Here is a 15939-nt window from a genome sequence, read left to right on the forward strand (position 1 = left end):
AGCTTTCGAGAGCAAGCCAGGCGCCCCGCAGAAGCGGATTGCGTGCTGGCCCCGTCACTCGGAACACCGGCTACACGGGTGCGTGAGTGCCGCCTCTGTGCGCCCACGTGGTACTTCCGCAGCCTTGCCAGGTGAGAGGCAAGGGGGTACAAGAAGTGGGCGGGGGGCGGGGGGGTCGAAGGCGATCTACGAGGCGATGGGAGGGAGGAGGAGCAGGGCGAGAAGAGAGGAGGAGGGAGGAGGGAGGAGGGAGGAGGGAGGAGGGAGGAGGGAGGAGGGAGGAGGGAGGAGGGAGGAGGGAGGAGGGAGGAGGGAGGAGGGAGGAGGGAGGAGGGAGGAGGGAGGAGTTCGGCTGGTGCGCGGTGTCAGAGCCGCCGGCCGCAGTGCGCAGCGCACCGCGTCCGCGAAGTGTCTCGAAAGTGTCTAGGAAGTGTCCAGGAAGTGGCGCACCGCATCAGCGAAGTCGGCGTTCTCAGAGAGGAAGCCATACCCGGGGTGGATCGCCTGGGCGGGGCGGCGGGGCGGCGGGGGGCGGCAGTGGTGACAGCGTGGCGGCGGCGGCGGTGACGGCGGCGGCGGTGGAGTGTGTGGCGGTGGCGGAAGGGCTGCTTGTTCGAGGCCTCGGGAGGCGACGGGGGCGGGGCAGGGCAGTACGCGGGCGGGGAAAGGGCGGTGCGGCGGGGCAGGGTTGGCAGGCAGTCGAGAGGGGAATGGTGGCCGCTGCGGTGTCGGGAGGCAAGGGCAAGGGCAGGGCGCTGCGACAGCCTCGAGAAATGGATGGCGCCTTGTTTGTCGGCAGATGTGGCGCGGGCGACGACCGGCCACGCCCGTGGGCGAGCCGGCCGCCGCGCCGCGTCGCTCATCGTGCTACGCGGTTCTAGGTCGTGGCATCATCGGCTGCGCGGCGGATCTGCTCTGGGCGGAGCAAGGGCGGCGGCGCGCGGGCCGGCGGGACGCGGCGGCACCTCGGCGCCCGAGTCGGCGGCGACCTGAAGCACGCGCTCGCCGCGCAGGTACGAGTCGGACGACGCCGCACTGCCGATGCAGTACGCCGCGTCCGCCATCCGCACGTGCATGGCTCGCGCATCCGCCTCTGAGTAGACGGCCACAGTCTCGACGCCGAGCCGCCTGGCGGTCTGGATGACGCGGCAGGCGATCTCACCGCGGTTGGCCACGAGAATGCGGCGAAACATGGACTAGCAAATAAGGCAGCGGGCGCGGTTCTCGGAGAGCGGCGGAGCGGAACGTGACTGCGCGGCAAGGCCGGCGCAAGATTTCTTTTGAGAGAGAGTTCTTTTTTGTTGAATTCTTTTGAGAGCGCCTTCGTTGTTAATAGTAAAAACCCGAGGGTTTGCGAGCGAGCGGTCCTTCGTTCCAGTCGCACACACGCACACGCCACGCCGCACCGCGCGCCCGCCCACTGCCCCGCCCAGGCGGGAAAGAGATGAGGAGATGGGACAGCGAAGGAGGAGCCACGAACACGATACACGAACACGTATGAAGAGATGGGTGGGACAGCAAAGGAGGAGCACAAACACGTATGGGAGGGTTCAGTTGTGCGCCACGCTGCCCGGCGTCTCTCACTTTCCTAGGGGGTAGACAGCGCCGCAAAATCCACCACTGTGGGATTCGAGAGTTTGTTTTGGGATTTCGCGCAATCGCTTGACTCTGAAAAGCTCGCCTATCCCTGCGGTGAGCGCTGTGGTCGCCGCAGACTGGCTCCGACTTGATGGGCGCATGGAGACGTGATGCCTCCATGCGCCCGTCGAGTCAAAATCGACATGCGAGGCGATCTTTGGCCCGCCAGAGGGATAGGCGGCGTTTTGGGCGACAACAGCGCTGCGACCGCGAAGTGGCGGTGGACATGCTCCCATGTTGCCGACGCGGCGCCGGAGTGGCCGGCGCTGCTCGCCGCGACCACGACGGCTACTCCGATGCTCCGGGCCGACCCGTCCCACCCGACGGTGGCACTCTTCCACGTCTCGCTCACGCTGGGAAAAATTCTGAAACGGCGTGCAGCAGAGTCACCGACGAGTCGGTCCGCGTGCCTCCTCGTGTCCCGTACCGTTCTCGCACATCCATAAACTCACTTTGGCCCCACTGAAGCAAGCCCTCAATCCTGAATCCTCAGATTTTAGATTAGGACGCTGTCCACCCCCTAACTTTCCGGGACAGCCCCGCCCTTTCGAGGCAGGAAAGTGACGGCTACCCCGTACGCCCTGTTTGCTTCTACCCCGACGCCGACCGCCCATCCCCCCCTCTTCGTTCCCCCCTCGAATTCTCCGGACCCCGACAGGCCGCCCGACGTTGGGCCTCTGCCCCGCACGCCCCCGCCCCTTCTGCCCCTCGCTCACACCCCGGCCCGACACGCACATACAAGACAAACCCGGCGTGCGAGGCTGTGGCCGCTTCCAGCCGACACTGCGACGACACGCTGGCCAGCGAAGGCCTCGATCTTCTTTGGCAGCAGCTGGTTGAAATTGTGGCCGTGGCCCAACCGGCCACCGGCTCCATCGCCCCAGCTCCAGACGGCTCCGTCGGCGGTGATTGCCATGCTGTGCGCATCTCCAGCCGCCGCGGTGATAACGCGCTGGCCAGCAAAGGCCTCGATCTTCTTCGGTAGCACCTGGTGTTGCTGGTCGCCGTGGCCCAAGCCTCGACTACCCCAGTTCCAGACAGCTCCGTCAGCGGTGAGGGCGAGGGTCTGGCAGTCTCCCACCGTCACGCTCACAGCGCGCTCGCCGCCCAGCGTCGACGCAAGGCGCGTCGGCGTGTTGAGCCGCGTCACGCCCTCGCCGTGGCCAAGGAGGCCTGGGATGTGCTCCGCACAGCCGCACGACGAGAGCCGCCCCTCGACGTCGATGAAAACGCTGTGTAATGTGCCTGCCGCAGCCCTCGCCGGCGGGTTGGACTCGCACAGCAGCGCAGCGAGACACAGCCAACGCACGGCACAGCTCTCCCACTCTGGCAGCGCCGGCAGCTCGAAGCCGCGCTCTTGCGCCCACAAGCGAATGGCCTCCACCGCAAGCGAGCCGTGAAAGAGCAGCGAGACGGCCGCGACGCGAGCGATGTCGGCGGGGCTCTCGCAGCGAGAGAAGGCGCGCACGAGGAGCTCCGTGGGGAGGTCGAGGAGGCGGGCGGGCGGCGGCGTGTCTGGCGAGGGAGCGGCGGTGGAGACGGGTGCGAGGCGGCGCGGGCAGACATGGAGAAGAATTCTTAAGATACAAGCCTCTCTCACAGCACACTGGCACGACAAGGGCGCAGACTGGCGCGGACTGGCACACACACAGGCTCACCACCGGAGCCGCCTAAGCGACTCCGTTAAGAACGGCAATGCACTCCGCACCATGCACAATGCCGCTCTCCCCGCACGCTAGCTCGTTCACCGTCTGCCACGCCACGGCGGTGTGGAGGACGACAGACAAGCGCTGCATCTGCAGCCCGTGCCAGTTCTTGGTGGTCCATGTGACCTCGTCCAGGTGCTGAGCGTGCGAAAGTTTATTGCTCAGCTGGTTCGCCGCCTCCCTCAGGGTGCTGCGAACCTCCTTTCCAAAGCCTCCGAAAGCCTCAAAATCAAACAAACGTAGATCGCAATCCTGCTGCCGCGCAAAGGGGTAATCGCCAGGCTGCTCCGTGAGCTTTCTCTTGGGGGCATCCTCCTCCTCCCCCTCCTCCCCCTCCTCCTCGGCCTCCTCCTCCTCCCCCGCCACCGCCGCTGCCGTCGCTTCCGACGGAGACCACTTGCCGCGCCCTTTGACCAACTTGAGCAGCCCGGTCTCCGTGTTGCCAAAGCGCACGTAGGCCCCCTTCCAGCCGAGCTCTCCGTCGCCGGCCGTGTCCTTGCCCGTGCTCGCAAGCGAGCTCGTGAGCTTAGCGACGTAGAAGAGGACGTGCCCGTGGCAAAGTCGGCGCTTCGAGGGGTCCGAGCAAGAGGAGCAACAGCAGGCGAGAAAGAAACCCGCGAGCTCCCGCCGGACGCGCTCGACAAAAGCAGGGCTGGCCCGAAGGCGCGCAGCAAACTCGCGGACGCACTCCCTGCGCCCAAACGAGTCGCGGGGATCGCGGAGGGGGAAAGGGTTGCCCCAGGGAGACGAAGCGCACTGCGCGCCCAGGTCAAACGAGTCGCGGGTGGACACAGCCCTGGCAGCCGCCGCATCGCATGACGCTCCGCCACTCGCCGCCGCCTCGCGGCCCCGCCCGCCGCAGCTCGCTCTGGTTCCCCACCCGCCGAAGGGCCTCCCGGAGGACAACCACGTCGGCGTCGTCCAGACTGACGCCAAGCACGTCGCAGAGCTCCTCCTCGAGAGTGAGAAGGGGCTGGCGAGGAAGCGGGTGGCCAGCGCGGCGGCAGACGTCGCCTCGCAGCAGGTCGCCTGGCAGCTGCTCGCCTGGCAGCTGCTCGCCTCGCAGCTGCTCGCCTCGCAGCTGCTCGCCTCGCAGCTGCTCGCCTCGCAGCTGCTCGCCTCGCAGCTGCTCGCCTCGCGGCGCGCCCGGCGGTCGAGCTGAAGCAGCAGCGCCAGGCGGGGCCTCCAGGTGCTCGCCGCCCCATCGCGGCGGCCGGCCGGCCGAGCTCTGCTGAAACGTGCCCGGGATGCCTTTTGCATCCAGGCGTCGTTCTGCGGAGCGCGGCACACCGGCCGGTGGCGCGCATGCCGAGCCAGAGTCCTCGCGACCGGTGCCAGCGGCAGCGGTCGCGCGCGGCTGGTAGCCGCGTAGGAGCCCTGGGTCGGCCACCGTGGCCACTGCTCAAGGCAGCGGCCACCATGGCAGCGCGCTACGGCGTCTGAAAGAAGAATTCTATTACAGAAAAAGAATTCAACAAACGGAACTCTCTCGCAGAGCACACAGGTTCGACACAGGTACCAAAAGAGGCACAGCCTGCGACGGACCTTTAGAAGGCGCCGTCGTCCTCATGGAGGTGGGCACGATCGGGGGGACAGTCGAATCCGCGAGCACCGTAGTGCTCGCCGAAAAGACCATCCCCATCATCCCAACCCCCCCGGCGACCCCCTCGCCGCTTGCCCCGCCAGCGGGCACTGCGCGACCCACCCCCGCGCCCTCGACCGCGCCCCCCGCCAGGAGCATATCGCATCAGAAAAAGAAAAAACCGGGTGTGTTCGATTTTATTAAATGCGCAACACGAAATCCGAACTGCGCTTTGTGACACCTTTGGCCAGCTGGTTTTGATCGCTGGCTCAAGTCGCATAGGTCAGGTCCGCCGCGACGCGTCAGCTGTCTGTACACAGTACAGTCTACAAACGCCAGCACCCCCCACAGGCAGAGAGCGCTCCTCGCACCTCGGGGGGGGGGGGGGGGGGGCACTCGCTGGAGAGGTAATGCGGCTTTTCAGAGTCAAGTGATTGCGCGAAATCCCAGACTGGTGGATTTTGGGGCGCTGTCTACCCCCTAACATCGAACATGGATACACAGAGAGTGGGAAGTTGCCCCGCGCGCGCCATATGCACCATGCATCCCTTTCGCCCCACAAGTAACCGTGGTGTGCTCAACCGAACGGCCAGCCGCCGCCGCCCGAGGCCTCCTCCTTGGCCCTCTTCGCGTCCTCCTCGTCGTGGTCCTAAGGCAAGGTAGGGCAGGGTGACCTTCTCCACACACACACACACACACACACACACACACACACACACACACACACACACACACACACACACACACACACACACGCACACACGCACACACGCACACACGCCCCCCCTCCCCCCCTCCCCCCCCACACACACTCCCCCCCCACATGAGGTGGTGGGGCGAGGGCCAGGCGACCGTCGCGACTCCACGTACAAAAGACAGGCGGCCCGCGGCAATAAAGTTGCAAGGCCGGCGCGCTGCGTGCGTGCGTGCGTGCGTGCGTGTGTGTGTGTGTGTGTGTGTGTGTGTGTGTGTGTGTGTGTGTGTGTGCGTGTGCGTGCGTGCGTGCGTGCGTGCGTGTGTGTGTGTGTGTGTGTGTGTGTGTGTGTGCGTGATGTGCGCGCGCGCGTGTGTTCCTCGTCAATGATGACCGCCATCGCAAGGATTGCCGCCGCGTCCACACCCGCCGCCACATCGACCACGTACGTGTCCAGATCCGACACGAGCTGCGAGGGCCAGGGCGAGCGAGGGTGGCGGCGCGGCTTTCTCTTCCTGGCCAGGGCGAGCGAGGGTGGCGGCGCGGCGCCGCTCGCGCTTTCTCTTCCTAAAATTATGTTCCTCCGCGGCGGAGTGAGCGAGGTGTGTGTGCGCGCGTGATGAGAGATTTGATCGAGAGAGGCGGGACAGGGCTGTGTGTCGGGGCGAGCGAGGGTGGCGGCGCGCGAGGCTCGGGGTGATCGAGGGCCATACGCAGGTGAGATTTCCCGAGATTCCCCGAGGGCCGTTGCGAGCCGTGCTCTGCGGGGCGCGGGAGAGAGAGGGAGAGGGAGGGGGAGGGGGAGAGGGAGGGGGAGGGAGAGGGAGAGGGAGAGGGAGAGGGAGAGGGAGAGGGAGAGGGAGAGGGAGAGGGAGAGGGAGGGGGAGGGGGGGCGGGGGGGAGAGCGCGCGTGCAGGGTCTGCAAGTGCCTCCGGCCCTCTCTGGAATCTCGGAGAATCTCGGGGAATCTCAGATCTGCGTGCCTCTGGCGCCCGCCGCACCCTCGCGATCGTGTCTCCCCAGCCGGCCTTGAAGGTGTAGGTGCGGTCGAGGAAGGAGCCTGCGTGTGTACCATACCTCCAGAGTATCGAATCCAGTGTGGGCTCAGCCCGGTGGGTGGTGCGGTAGCAAAGGTGGGAGAGCTGACCAAAGCACGTGCTGAATACACCAACATCGGAGCGGGCGTACGGTCCTTGCAGTGTGTGGTGAGAGCACCGGGTGAATACGAGGGACACAGCACCAAATGCGGTGAGTGCGTTGAAGCACGGGTCCTCTCGAGCGCTTTGGGAGACAAGAAGAACACAGGCTACTCCGCTGCTAGGGGAAGGCGCCCTCGGCTTCAAAGTCGGCAAACGGGTTCGCGTCGCCCTCGTAGTAAAACTGCGGGCGAGGGTGAGGGCGAGGGGTTGGTGGACGGGGTCGCGTCGCCCTCGTAGTAAAACTGCGGGCGAGGGTGAGGGTGAGGGGTTGGTGGACGGGTTCGCGTCGCCCTCTCGTAGTAAAACGGCGCGCCCGCGCGCCCGACGGCACCAGGTACGAGGGCAACTCGGGGCGTCAGACGCTGGCTCGGGGCGAAGCCCGCCGGGCGATCACTTGTACTTTGGCGTACTCTCGGGTACTCTCGGGTACTCTCGGGTGATCCGACCTTGTACTTTGGCGTCATCGACATCCACTCGCGCTCGACCTTTGCGACGCACTCGCCGCCGTCGGCCGAGTAGATGTCGTAGCACGTCGACGCGGCGATGGCGCGCCGCTCGACGCTGCAGAACTTGGCGCCGCTCGACGCCTCCTTGAAGGCGAGCTTGTCAAGGACCCAACCGCCGAGATTGATGTTGCCTCCGTCGATGGTGATGACCTCCTGCCCGGAGAGGTCGCGGACGCGAAAGTCTTCGCCCGAGAAGGAGAACATCTTCTCTTGCAGCTGGTAGCTTGCTGGCTGCTTCTTGACCAGCGATGGCAAAAGCGGCCTTTCGTACGGCTTCTGCTCTTTGAGCGCGTCGCCCATGATGTCGCCAAAGAGGTTGGCGGAAATCGGGCCGCTGCGCGCAAGCGGCGACGGCGGCAACCTCATCGGAGAAGAGGCCGCGGAGAGAAGGACGCGCTCGAGCAGCCTCATGAAATGCCTGCGACCAGAAGAGCTTAAAAGAATTTTGCGTGATTCTCGCGCTAAAGTGGGCACAGGACTGGCGCGCACTGGCACTAACACAGGTACACCAAAAGAAGAATCTTATACAATCTCACAGCACACTGGCACGACAAGGGCGCGGACTGGCGAGAGAAAAAGAAATAAAAAGTGATGCTCGGAAACCTGGGGTTGGAAGGGGGTAGATCAAGGGGGCACAGGCAGTTGCACCGACCCTCTCACGTCTGTGGCAGCCCAGCTGTCTGAGTGTCTTGTGAGTTTGTGTGTCGGTGCGTCGCTCGCGCGTGTCGTCCTCTTCTGTCCCGCGTCCACCCAGTTACCGCGTTGGTGGAAGAGTGCATCTGTTCTTTTGCTCCCCGTAGTGCATCTGTTCTTTTGCTCCCAAATTGTACCCGTCGGTGGAAGAGGGTTTTTGCCTTGCGGCCAAAGCAAATTCTTTTTTCTGATTTCGTCGGACGCGACACCCTCCTCAAAGCTCGCCAAGTGTGACTGGGCCTCCCCCCCAGAGCGGAGATGGATTTCGATCTGTACGCCCTCGCTGGAGTCAAGAAGGTGGATCTGCTCGAGGACGAGAAGAAGTCGCCCCGGAGTAGCGAGACTAGCGAGTGCTCTGGCCGAGTGGTCGTGGAGCTTGTGCCGGGATCAAACAACACGGTAAGAGTCGAGCTCAAGAGCCAGCCGGCGGCGTCCGCCTGAGCATGCTTCACAATCGTGCATGTTGCCCCCCCCCGCTGTCAAATACGTCGCGCTCCGCTACACAGGAGTGCCGGGGTGCGAGTTCAACGTTAGAGGAGTCAGGGCATGTGGAATCATCGTTTGGCTGAGGTTGACGCATGTGGAAGACCGTACTTGCCGTCTTGGAGTCGGGGCTCGGTCTCCTCGAGTCTGCTAGGACGGCGCTGCGCCAGGGCGCGAAGGAAGAGAGATACGTGTGTTTCATCATTTTCACAACGCACGGAAAAATATACAGAGATATGCACGCGCGCCACTCGCACTCCGTACTCACCCTTCGGTCGGATGCCCCGCGTCCCCCGCCGGTGTTGAGCAGGGTGAGAGAGAACCCGGCGGAGAGGCAGCGAGACGCGGAGTCCGGAGTAGACGCGGCGTCGCGGGGGGAGAGTGTGCCGAGAGAAGGCCCCTGAGTGGCTGAGAGAAATGCGCTATATGCAGCGAGCTCGCCCCACCAATGCAAAGCGCTCCGCTACGCGCCGTGCGGCGCGCAGAGCAGGCCAAACGCCCACGAGGTGTGCGCGCTGCCCGCCGAGCGAGCGACGAGCAGCGCGAGCGCCAGCAGCAGGATGACGCCGAGTGCAAAGACGAGCAGCGACGGGTGGCGCAGCCGCCGCACGAGGACGTACGAAGCGCGCCGGCCCAAGTATGCGGAGGCGAAGCCGAGGCAGAGGGCCCAAGCGGCGTAGCCGGGCTGAGGCGCGAGCACCCCTTGGAGGAGGTAGTGCACGAGGTCGGAGGAGGAGGTGAAGAGGATCATGAAGGCGGACGTGCTGCTGGCGACCTGCGGCAGCATGCCGAGCGCCAGTAGCAGCGGCGCCATCAGCTCCCCTCCGCCCAACCCGATGAGGCCCGCGACCATCCCCACCAGCAGTGCGAGACCCGCCGCACAGACCGCCGCCGCGCCGCCCCACTCCAGGTCACCCTCCAGTCGAGGCTGAGCGCCGCGAGAACGCGCCGCGAGCCGCGCGCCGCCGGCCGTGGCGGCGGCGACGGCGGCGAGCAGACCCAGCTTCCAGCCGAGGTAGGGTGCGGAGCACCGGTCGGTGGCGCCGCTGAGCTGCACGCCGAGATCGTCCAGCAGGAAGAGCGCCCAAAAGGCCGAGAGCAGGGCAACTCTGGAGCAAATCGGCGAATGCTGGCCCAGCGCCGCCGCGGCCGCATGGCCTCCGCCCTCGCCGCATCCGCGCTCGCCGCCGCCCTCGCCGCCGCCCTCGCCGCCGCCCTCGCCGCCGCCCTCGCCCCCGCCCTCGCCGCCGGCGCCAGAATCGTCGCGGCTCGGCAGTCGCGGTCTCGACGGCGGCGCGGCCGGCAGCAGCAGCGAGCGCCGCGCGTCCGCAGAGCCTTCGTCGCTGCAGCTCCGCCGGCCGCGCTGCTGCTGAACCGCGGCCGAATCGTCGCGCACCGCGCCCTCCACCGACGGCGCGGACGGCGCCGCCGACGCACGAGCGCCTGTCGGCGCCCGCTGCTGCTGCTGCTTGCCCGCGCGCTCTCGAGCAAAGTCTCGCGCCGCGTGCGCCCAAGTTTTTGCTGCGGCGAGGGCGAGCACCACGCACGAGAGGAGCACGAGCAGCGGCGCCGGGAGGACGGGCGAGAGGACAACCCCCAACGCGTTCCCGCCGAGCATCATCGGCAGCAGCAGCAGCGGCGCGTCGAAGTCGACCACCGGCCGGCTCGGGTCGGCTGGGTGGCGGCGCGGAAGGTTGACGATGTTCTGTGCGACGGCGTTGCCGAAGACCATGACGTGCGAGATAGGCACCGCTTCCTCGATCAGGAAGCCCATCACGATCAGCAGCAGCGGCACGTTGAGCCCGCCGCCGCCGATGCCAGACGCGCCGGCGAGTGTTCCCGCCGCAAAGAGCACCGCGCTGCCGTACCCGTCGATAGGACCGAGCGGGAGCAGCGACTTGTGCAGGCAGACGTGGCAGTCCGCAGGGTCTGCGCTCGGTGCGGCGCACGAGATGTTGCCTCCGGACGTGAGCAGCGGGTCGAGGGCGCACGTGCGGCCGGCGCTGCACCGTGGCTGCGAGGCGTTGCAGAGCAGGCTGAGCAGCGCGTCCGTGTCGCGCGGCGGGTCGACGATCGAGTGGAGAGGCAGCGAGAAGGAGCGGGGCCTTTGCAAGGGCACGAGCACGAGCGACGAAGCGGCGGCGAGCATGTGCATGTACATGGCGCAGAGCGGCAGCGCTGAGCCCGCCCCGCGAACACGGTCCTCGACTTGGGGAAGCGCCCCCCCCGGCGGGTGGGTTGGGGGGCTCGACGCGGGGAAGTGCGGGTAATAAGAGGCCTCCCCGTACAGCGTACTTACTTACTTACTTGTTTGTTGTTTGGTTGGTTGCCGAGACTTCTTTCTTCTCTCTTGGTTGGGAGTTGAAGGCCCTGCACCACTGCCTGCTGCGAAGCGAAGCGGGCCCGTTGCCCGAGCCAAATGGAGGACACCGCCGACACCGCTCTGATCTAGATATGCTCGACTCCCACGCCCGCCGTAGTGGGGTAGTGCCCGCGGATGTGTCATATTCGGCTCCGGCGTACCGCGTACCCCCCGCCCCCCACCATGGATCGGAGATCGCTCCTCCGACGGACTGGCTGGGCGAGCTGCCGCTGGACCTGTCAGAGCTTGATCTCCGATCTCAGCGGCGTCGAGTCGTCTCCGGCGGCGACAATTTTGTACCTCCCCAGGACGCGCAGAGGCAGCTGCGACCCCGCCGAGTGGACGGTTGCGCACCGCGCTTAGGGTACCCCTAGGCTTAAAAGGGTGGGCCCTGGGGCGCCTGCGGCTTAAACGGCTTAAAACCTGCCATGGCAGGTTTTAAGAGCTGCTGGGCCGCCGATTCCTTAAACGGTCTTAAACGCTTAAACGGTGCGGGAGAGCTCCCGAGAACTGTCGATGGTCCGGGAGGCTCCCCGGTAGACGCCGGAGGCCGGGAAGCTGGCTACAGTCAGCTGGCACGCGTCCCCTATGCGAGTATGGCTCCCGCCAGTGCACCAGACTTACAAAAATAAAATATTCTTACCTTCAAGCCCCCCTCCGAGACTAGGGACAGAACCACACCAGTATAGACCAGAGGGATTGCGCCTCGCCCCCACTTGCCCTGACTGCACAGGATAGCGTGCCCCGAAGACGGCGACACATAGCGGGGGACACTGCGCAAGGAGGGGGTGCGAAGCCAAGGTTGGGGTTCTGGGTGGTGGGACCAATGAGGGGGGGAGGGCGGGGTCCTGTGGGGGTGAAATGTTGCGCGGCGAATTCGAGCCTACCCCCTCGCCGCGCCGATCCTCACGCGGAGGGTAAAACCCTGTGGGACAAAACCCCTCCGCGGTCGGCTGTCTTCAGAGTGGACCCCCCCCTCCCCAGCCTCCCCTGTTCGTTTTTCGCACCCCCCCCCCCGCTCCCCATCGGTGACTCGCGAAGGACACGGACACTCGGGGTGGGGGGGGAGGGGTCCCCCAGAGAGGGGGCTTTGGGGCCGCTTGTTGAGTCAATCTCCCCCCCAGAGGGGCCTCGTTGGGTCGATCTCTGGTCGATCTCGTGTCGATCTCGGGTCGATCTCGGGTCAATCTCGGGTCGATCTCGGGTCCATCTCGGTTCAATTCCGGGTCAATCTCGGGTCGATCTCGGGTCACGTCGTGCGGCGTAATGAGGCGAGATGAGGCGAGATGAGGCGAGATGAGGCGAGATGAGGCGAGATGAGGCGAGATGAGGCGAGGCGAGGCGAGATTAGACGAGATGGGGCGAGATTAGGCGAGATGGAGCGGGATATCGCGAGGTGCAGCCAGCTCCTGCCTGGATGGAGTCAGGATAATGCCTGGGAAGATTCTGGTTGGTGCCTGAAGGGGGCTAGGTATGCCTGGAAGGAGCCAGGTTGATGCCTTGAGGCCTTGAGGGAGTCGGCTTGTGAGGCCTTGAGGGATCCAGATCTGGATCCCTCACGGCCTCAAGCCGACTCTCTGGTTCTTCTGGTTCCTCTCGGCGACGCCCAATGCGTGCGCCGGCGTGGGGAGTGTGCGTGCGCGCGCGTGTGTGAGATGAGGATTGTGGCAGGCTGGCTGCTGCTGATGTGGGCAAGTGTGCTCTGTGTGCGGCGCTGCGCTGGCGTGCGATGCGCGCGTGCTGTGCGCGTGTGCGTGTTGGAATCGCGCGTGCGTCTGCGTGTGCTGCGCGCGCGCCGGCGTGTAGCTCACAAAACATCACAGACAGGCGACAGGGGCGAACGTGTGAGACTAGAGCAGGCTTGCTCCGCCTCTAGCGATCTAGCCGGCCGCAAGGCCGGACAAGACCGTGTGTGGGGTCATGTGAGGTGTCTATGGACGCTCCCTCACAGGATAGCGGCCAGCCGCTAGCCCTATCTCGCACTCATGGGTGACGGTGGTTCATTGGATGAGTGTTTGCGAGCAGAAGCGCGTGTGCTGAATCTAGATCGCACGCCGTGGCATATGACTTGGGTAGGCGTGCGACCGCAGCGCGCCCGCCGTAAGCTCGACGGGGCGCGCGTGAGTGTCAGCTAGGAGTTTGCCAGTACAAGAGCTATCCTGGTCTTTCCGAAGACGAGCCCCGCGCTACGGGTGCCAGCCGTGCCTTCGCGGGTGTCGCCCTTCGAGCCGCGTCCCGTCGGCACCGTCCCTGAGTGCGTCTCGCCTCTGCGACACACACTCGACGAGGACGGTCCCGCCGACGGGAACGTGTCGCGCGCCGGCGACGATTGCGGCGTGTGTGTGTGTGTACGAAGCGCCGCTTCGACGAAGCGAGGTTGGCAGGCGCCCCTCGCGACTCGGATGATCACTTGTCGCAGTCACAGTATTCGGACACACAACCAGCTAAACTCTAAACCTCAGAGGGTGTTCGCAACGGCATGGCTCCAGCCACGGAACTCACCACCAACGGGCATCTGCTCTTGAACTTGCGCCCGGAGCCCGTTGAGAGTGAGGAGCATGATCGTTGCCGCGGCGACACGCGGCATCGCCATGCCCGATGCCAAAGAGACTCGCGAGAGGAACGAGACGGAGAGAAAGAGCACGGAGGGGACGAGGTACTGAACCACAACAGGCTGGGAGAGCCGCAACCGGCTTGGCAACCCTTTCATGTTCATGTGACACCAGAATCCAGAAAACTGAAAAGATCTTGTTTTGGTTGTTCGCGGACTCCATTCCTGCTTGCACTCGAAGTATTCCCACTCGTGACTCGAAGCCGACCGGCGCGGCCACAGAGCTGGCACGGCGACGCGGGGCCAGGAAGAGCAGCGAGAGAGCTGCACCTGCAGTGTGAGCACCAGCCACCACGGCACATGCACGAAGAGTGAGCGCGCGTGTGGCCACGACGCGCACTCGAGGCACGGAACGTGCTTGGACGTACAACGCGTCGCTGCAGCGAGTGTTCGGATTCGTTGCCGCTTAAGTGCGGAGAACACGTGTTACCACGCTCTCGACGGGATGCAAGAACGTGACCGGGAGCGGGACCGGCCGAGACGCTCGACTGACTCTCTACGGCGCATGCAGCCACAGTGTACTCCATATACGCCACGGGAGCTGGCGGGCGCCACGCCTCGAGGGCAATACCACCGAACGGGCTGCCCGCCCGCCCCCCTTTTCTGCCCTCTCCCCTCGATGCGAAGCGCGCTGGCGCGGCCGCCCGCCCGTCGCCGCAACAGCGGCAGCCGCCGCACCGCTGCAGACGCCGCAACAGCGGTGGCGACGGCAGCAGCGGGACGTGGCGAGCAGCAGCGGCGGCGGCGGCGGCGGCAAGGGGAAACGGCGCCTCAGTCGCGCCGTCGATCGCGGTCCCTGCTGCGGCTGCGCTCCCTCCTGCGCTCGCGGCGGTCGCGCGAACGCGAGCGGCGGTCGCTGCGGCGGTCGTCGCGCCTTGGTTGCAATCGTGTCACGCGCTCAGTGCGACAGTGCCCTCGGCAGAAGTGTGCACCACGCGTTGTCAGGAGGTGTCTGGGAGGTGGCTAGGGGTGTCCAGGAGGTGTCCAGGAGGTGAGCAGGAGGTGTCTGGGAGGTGGCTAGGGGTGTCCAGGAGGTGTCCAGGAGGTGAGCAGGAGGTGTCTGGGAGGTGGCTAGGGGTGTCCAGGAGGTGTCCAGGAGGTGTCCAGGAGGTGAGCAGGAGGTGTCTGGGAGGTGGCTAGGGGTGTCCAGGAGGTGACCAGGAGGTGACCAGGAGGTGTCTGGGAGGTGGCTAGGGGTGTCCAGGAGGTGACCAGGAGGTGACCAGGAGGTGTCTGGGAGGTGGCTAGGGGTGTCCAGGAGGTGTCCAGGAGGTGACCAGGAGGTGTCTGGGAGGTGGCTAGGGGTGTCCATGAGGTGACCATGAGGTGAGCAGGAGGTGTCTGGGAGGTGGCTAGGGGTGTCCAGGAGGTGTCCAGGAGGTGACCAGGAGGTGTCTGGGAGGTGGCTAGGGGTGTCCAGGAGGTGACCAGGAGGTGTCTGGAAGGTGTCTAGGAGGTGTCCAGGAGGTGACCAGGAGGTGTCTAGGTCGTCGCGCCCGCGGTAGCTGTCGCGGTCTCCGCCGCGGTCGCCGCCGCGGTCGCCCCCTCCGTCGCGCCTCTCCGTGTTCCAGACCAGCTTGCCGCCCGCCTTTGGGGAGATATGGGGAGATATGGGGAGATATGGGGAGATATGGGGAGACGGGCCTGCCGCCCGCCCTTTGCGGTCGAGAGGTGCTGCCGAGGTGCGGCCGAGCTGCTGCCGAGATGCGGCCGAGGTGCGGCCGAGGTGCAGCGGAGGTGCAGCCGAGGTGCGGCCGAAGTGCTGCCGAGGTGCGGCCGAGGAGGAGCGCGCAGTCAGGCAAGGTCGACCCGAGATCCGCCGAGATCCGCCGAGATCCGCCGAGATCCGCCGAGATCCGCCGAGGTCGGCCCGGCGGCGCGAGCTGAGACGGAGCGCCGAGTTGCGCCGAGGTAGCGCCGAGGCAGCGGCGCCCGCCTGGCTCGCGCCGCCATACCCGCCTCCTCCTCCGCCTCCGCCGTATCCTCCCCCAACGGGGTACCCGCCCCCTGCGCCGCCGTACCCCCCCGCGTCGCCGCCGTAGCCCGGCGGAGCGGCGGCCTACGTGCTGGAGCGCGCCACCCTCGGGGGCGGGAGATGTGGGGAGATATGGGGAGATATGGGCGGCCTACGTGCTGGAGCGCGCCACCCTCGGGAGATATGGGGAGATATGGGGAGATATGGGCGGCCTACGTGCTGGAGCGCGCCACCCTCGGGAGATATGGGGAGATATGGGGAGATATGGGCGGCCTACGTGCTGGAGCGCGCCACCCTCGGGAGATATGGGGAGATATGGGGAGATATGGGGAGATATGGGGCGGGGATGCGGTCTCGCGCAGACTAGTCGGAGCACTGCGGGAAGACGAGGGGGTACGAAGAGAGTGGGTACGGCGGAGCACAGGAGACGGCTCAAAAAGTGGACGCCGCTCGCGCGCCAGGTGGGGGACGAGAATACGTCTTCGCTTCT

General features: G+C 66.0%; 6 protein-coding genes across 6 annotated transcripts in view; 2 read left to right on the forward strand and 4 right to left on the reverse strand.

Annotated features, from left to right (window-relative positions):
* The window catches only part of EMIHUDRAFT_466669 (methylcrotonoyl-CoA carboxylase), a gene marked incomplete at its 5' end in the record, with an annotated part of 7175 nt that extends 5982 nt beyond the window's left edge, over window positions 1-1193 (reverse strand). Inside the window, 2 exons of the mRNA XM_005791704.1 lie at window positions 451-504; window positions 966-1193. Coding sequence (XP_005791761.1) covers window positions 451-504; window positions 966-1193 — 282 coding nt within the window. The remainder of the gene's footprint in view (window positions 1-450; window positions 505-965) is intronic.
* Window positions 1194-3354: 2161 nt separating this feature from the next.
* On the forward strand, window positions 3355-4506 carry EMIHUDRAFT_108883 (hypothetical protein; the record flags this gene model as incomplete). Its single annotated transcript, XM_005791705.1, has 2 exons — window positions 3355-3465; window positions 4207-4506. The coding sequence occupies 2 exons, from the start codon at window positions 3355-3357 to the stop codon at window positions 4504-4506; spliced, it is 411 nt and encodes a 136-aa protein (XP_005791762.1).
* An 883-nt stretch (window positions 4507-5389) lies between these two features.
* EMIHUDRAFT_439848 (hypothetical protein) lies at window positions 5390-7744 on the reverse strand. The gene is made up of 5 exons (XM_005791706.1): window positions 7266-7744; window positions 6952-7000; window positions 6604-6680; window positions 5992-6089; window positions 5390-5575 (listed from the first exon to the last, which is right to left on the reverse strand). Exons 1-5 carry the CDS (start codon window positions 7734-7736, stop codon window positions 5407-5409), a joined length of 864 nt encoding a protein of 287 aa, XP_005791763.1. The 5' UTR covers window positions 7737-7744; the 3' UTR covers window positions 5390-5406.
* A 505-nt stretch (window positions 7745-8249) lies between these two features.
* EMIHUDRAFT_439850 (hypothetical protein) lies at window positions 8250-8728 on the forward strand. Its single transcript, XM_005791707.1, has one exon. It carries the CDS (start codon window positions 8277-8279, stop codon window positions 8457-8459), a length of 183 nt encoding a protein of 60 aa, XP_005791764.1. The 5' UTR covers window positions 8250-8276; the 3' UTR covers window positions 8460-8728.
* A 236-nt stretch (window positions 8729-8964) lies between these two features.
* EMIHUDRAFT_223513 (hypothetical protein) lies at window positions 8965-10662 on the reverse strand (the record flags this gene model as incomplete). The annotated part of the gene is made up of 3 exons (XM_005791708.1): window positions 8965-9323; window positions 9501-9610; window positions 9791-10662. The coding sequence occupies 3 exons, from the start codon at window positions 10660-10662 to the stop codon at window positions 8965-8967; spliced, it is 1341 nt and encodes a 446-aa protein (XP_005791765.1).
* A 2659-nt stretch (window positions 10663-13321) lies between these two features.
* The window catches only part of EMIHUDRAFT_223514 (hypothetical protein), a gene marked incomplete at both ends in the record, with an annotated part of 4324 nt that continues 1706 nt past the window's right edge, over window positions 13322-15939 (reverse strand). Inside the window, one exon of the mRNA XM_005791709.1 lies at window positions 13322-13522. Coding sequence (XP_005791766.1) covers window positions 13322-13522 — 201 coding nt within the window. The remainder of the gene's footprint in view (window positions 13523-15939) is intronic.

The sequence above is a fragment of the Emiliania huxleyi genome (genome assembly GCF_000372725.1).
Source record: "Emiliania huxleyi CCMP1516 unplaced genomic scaffold EMIHUscaffold_110, whole genome shotgun sequence".
NCBI lineage: Eukaryota > Haptophyta > Isochrysidales > Noelaerhabdaceae > Emiliania > Emiliania huxleyi.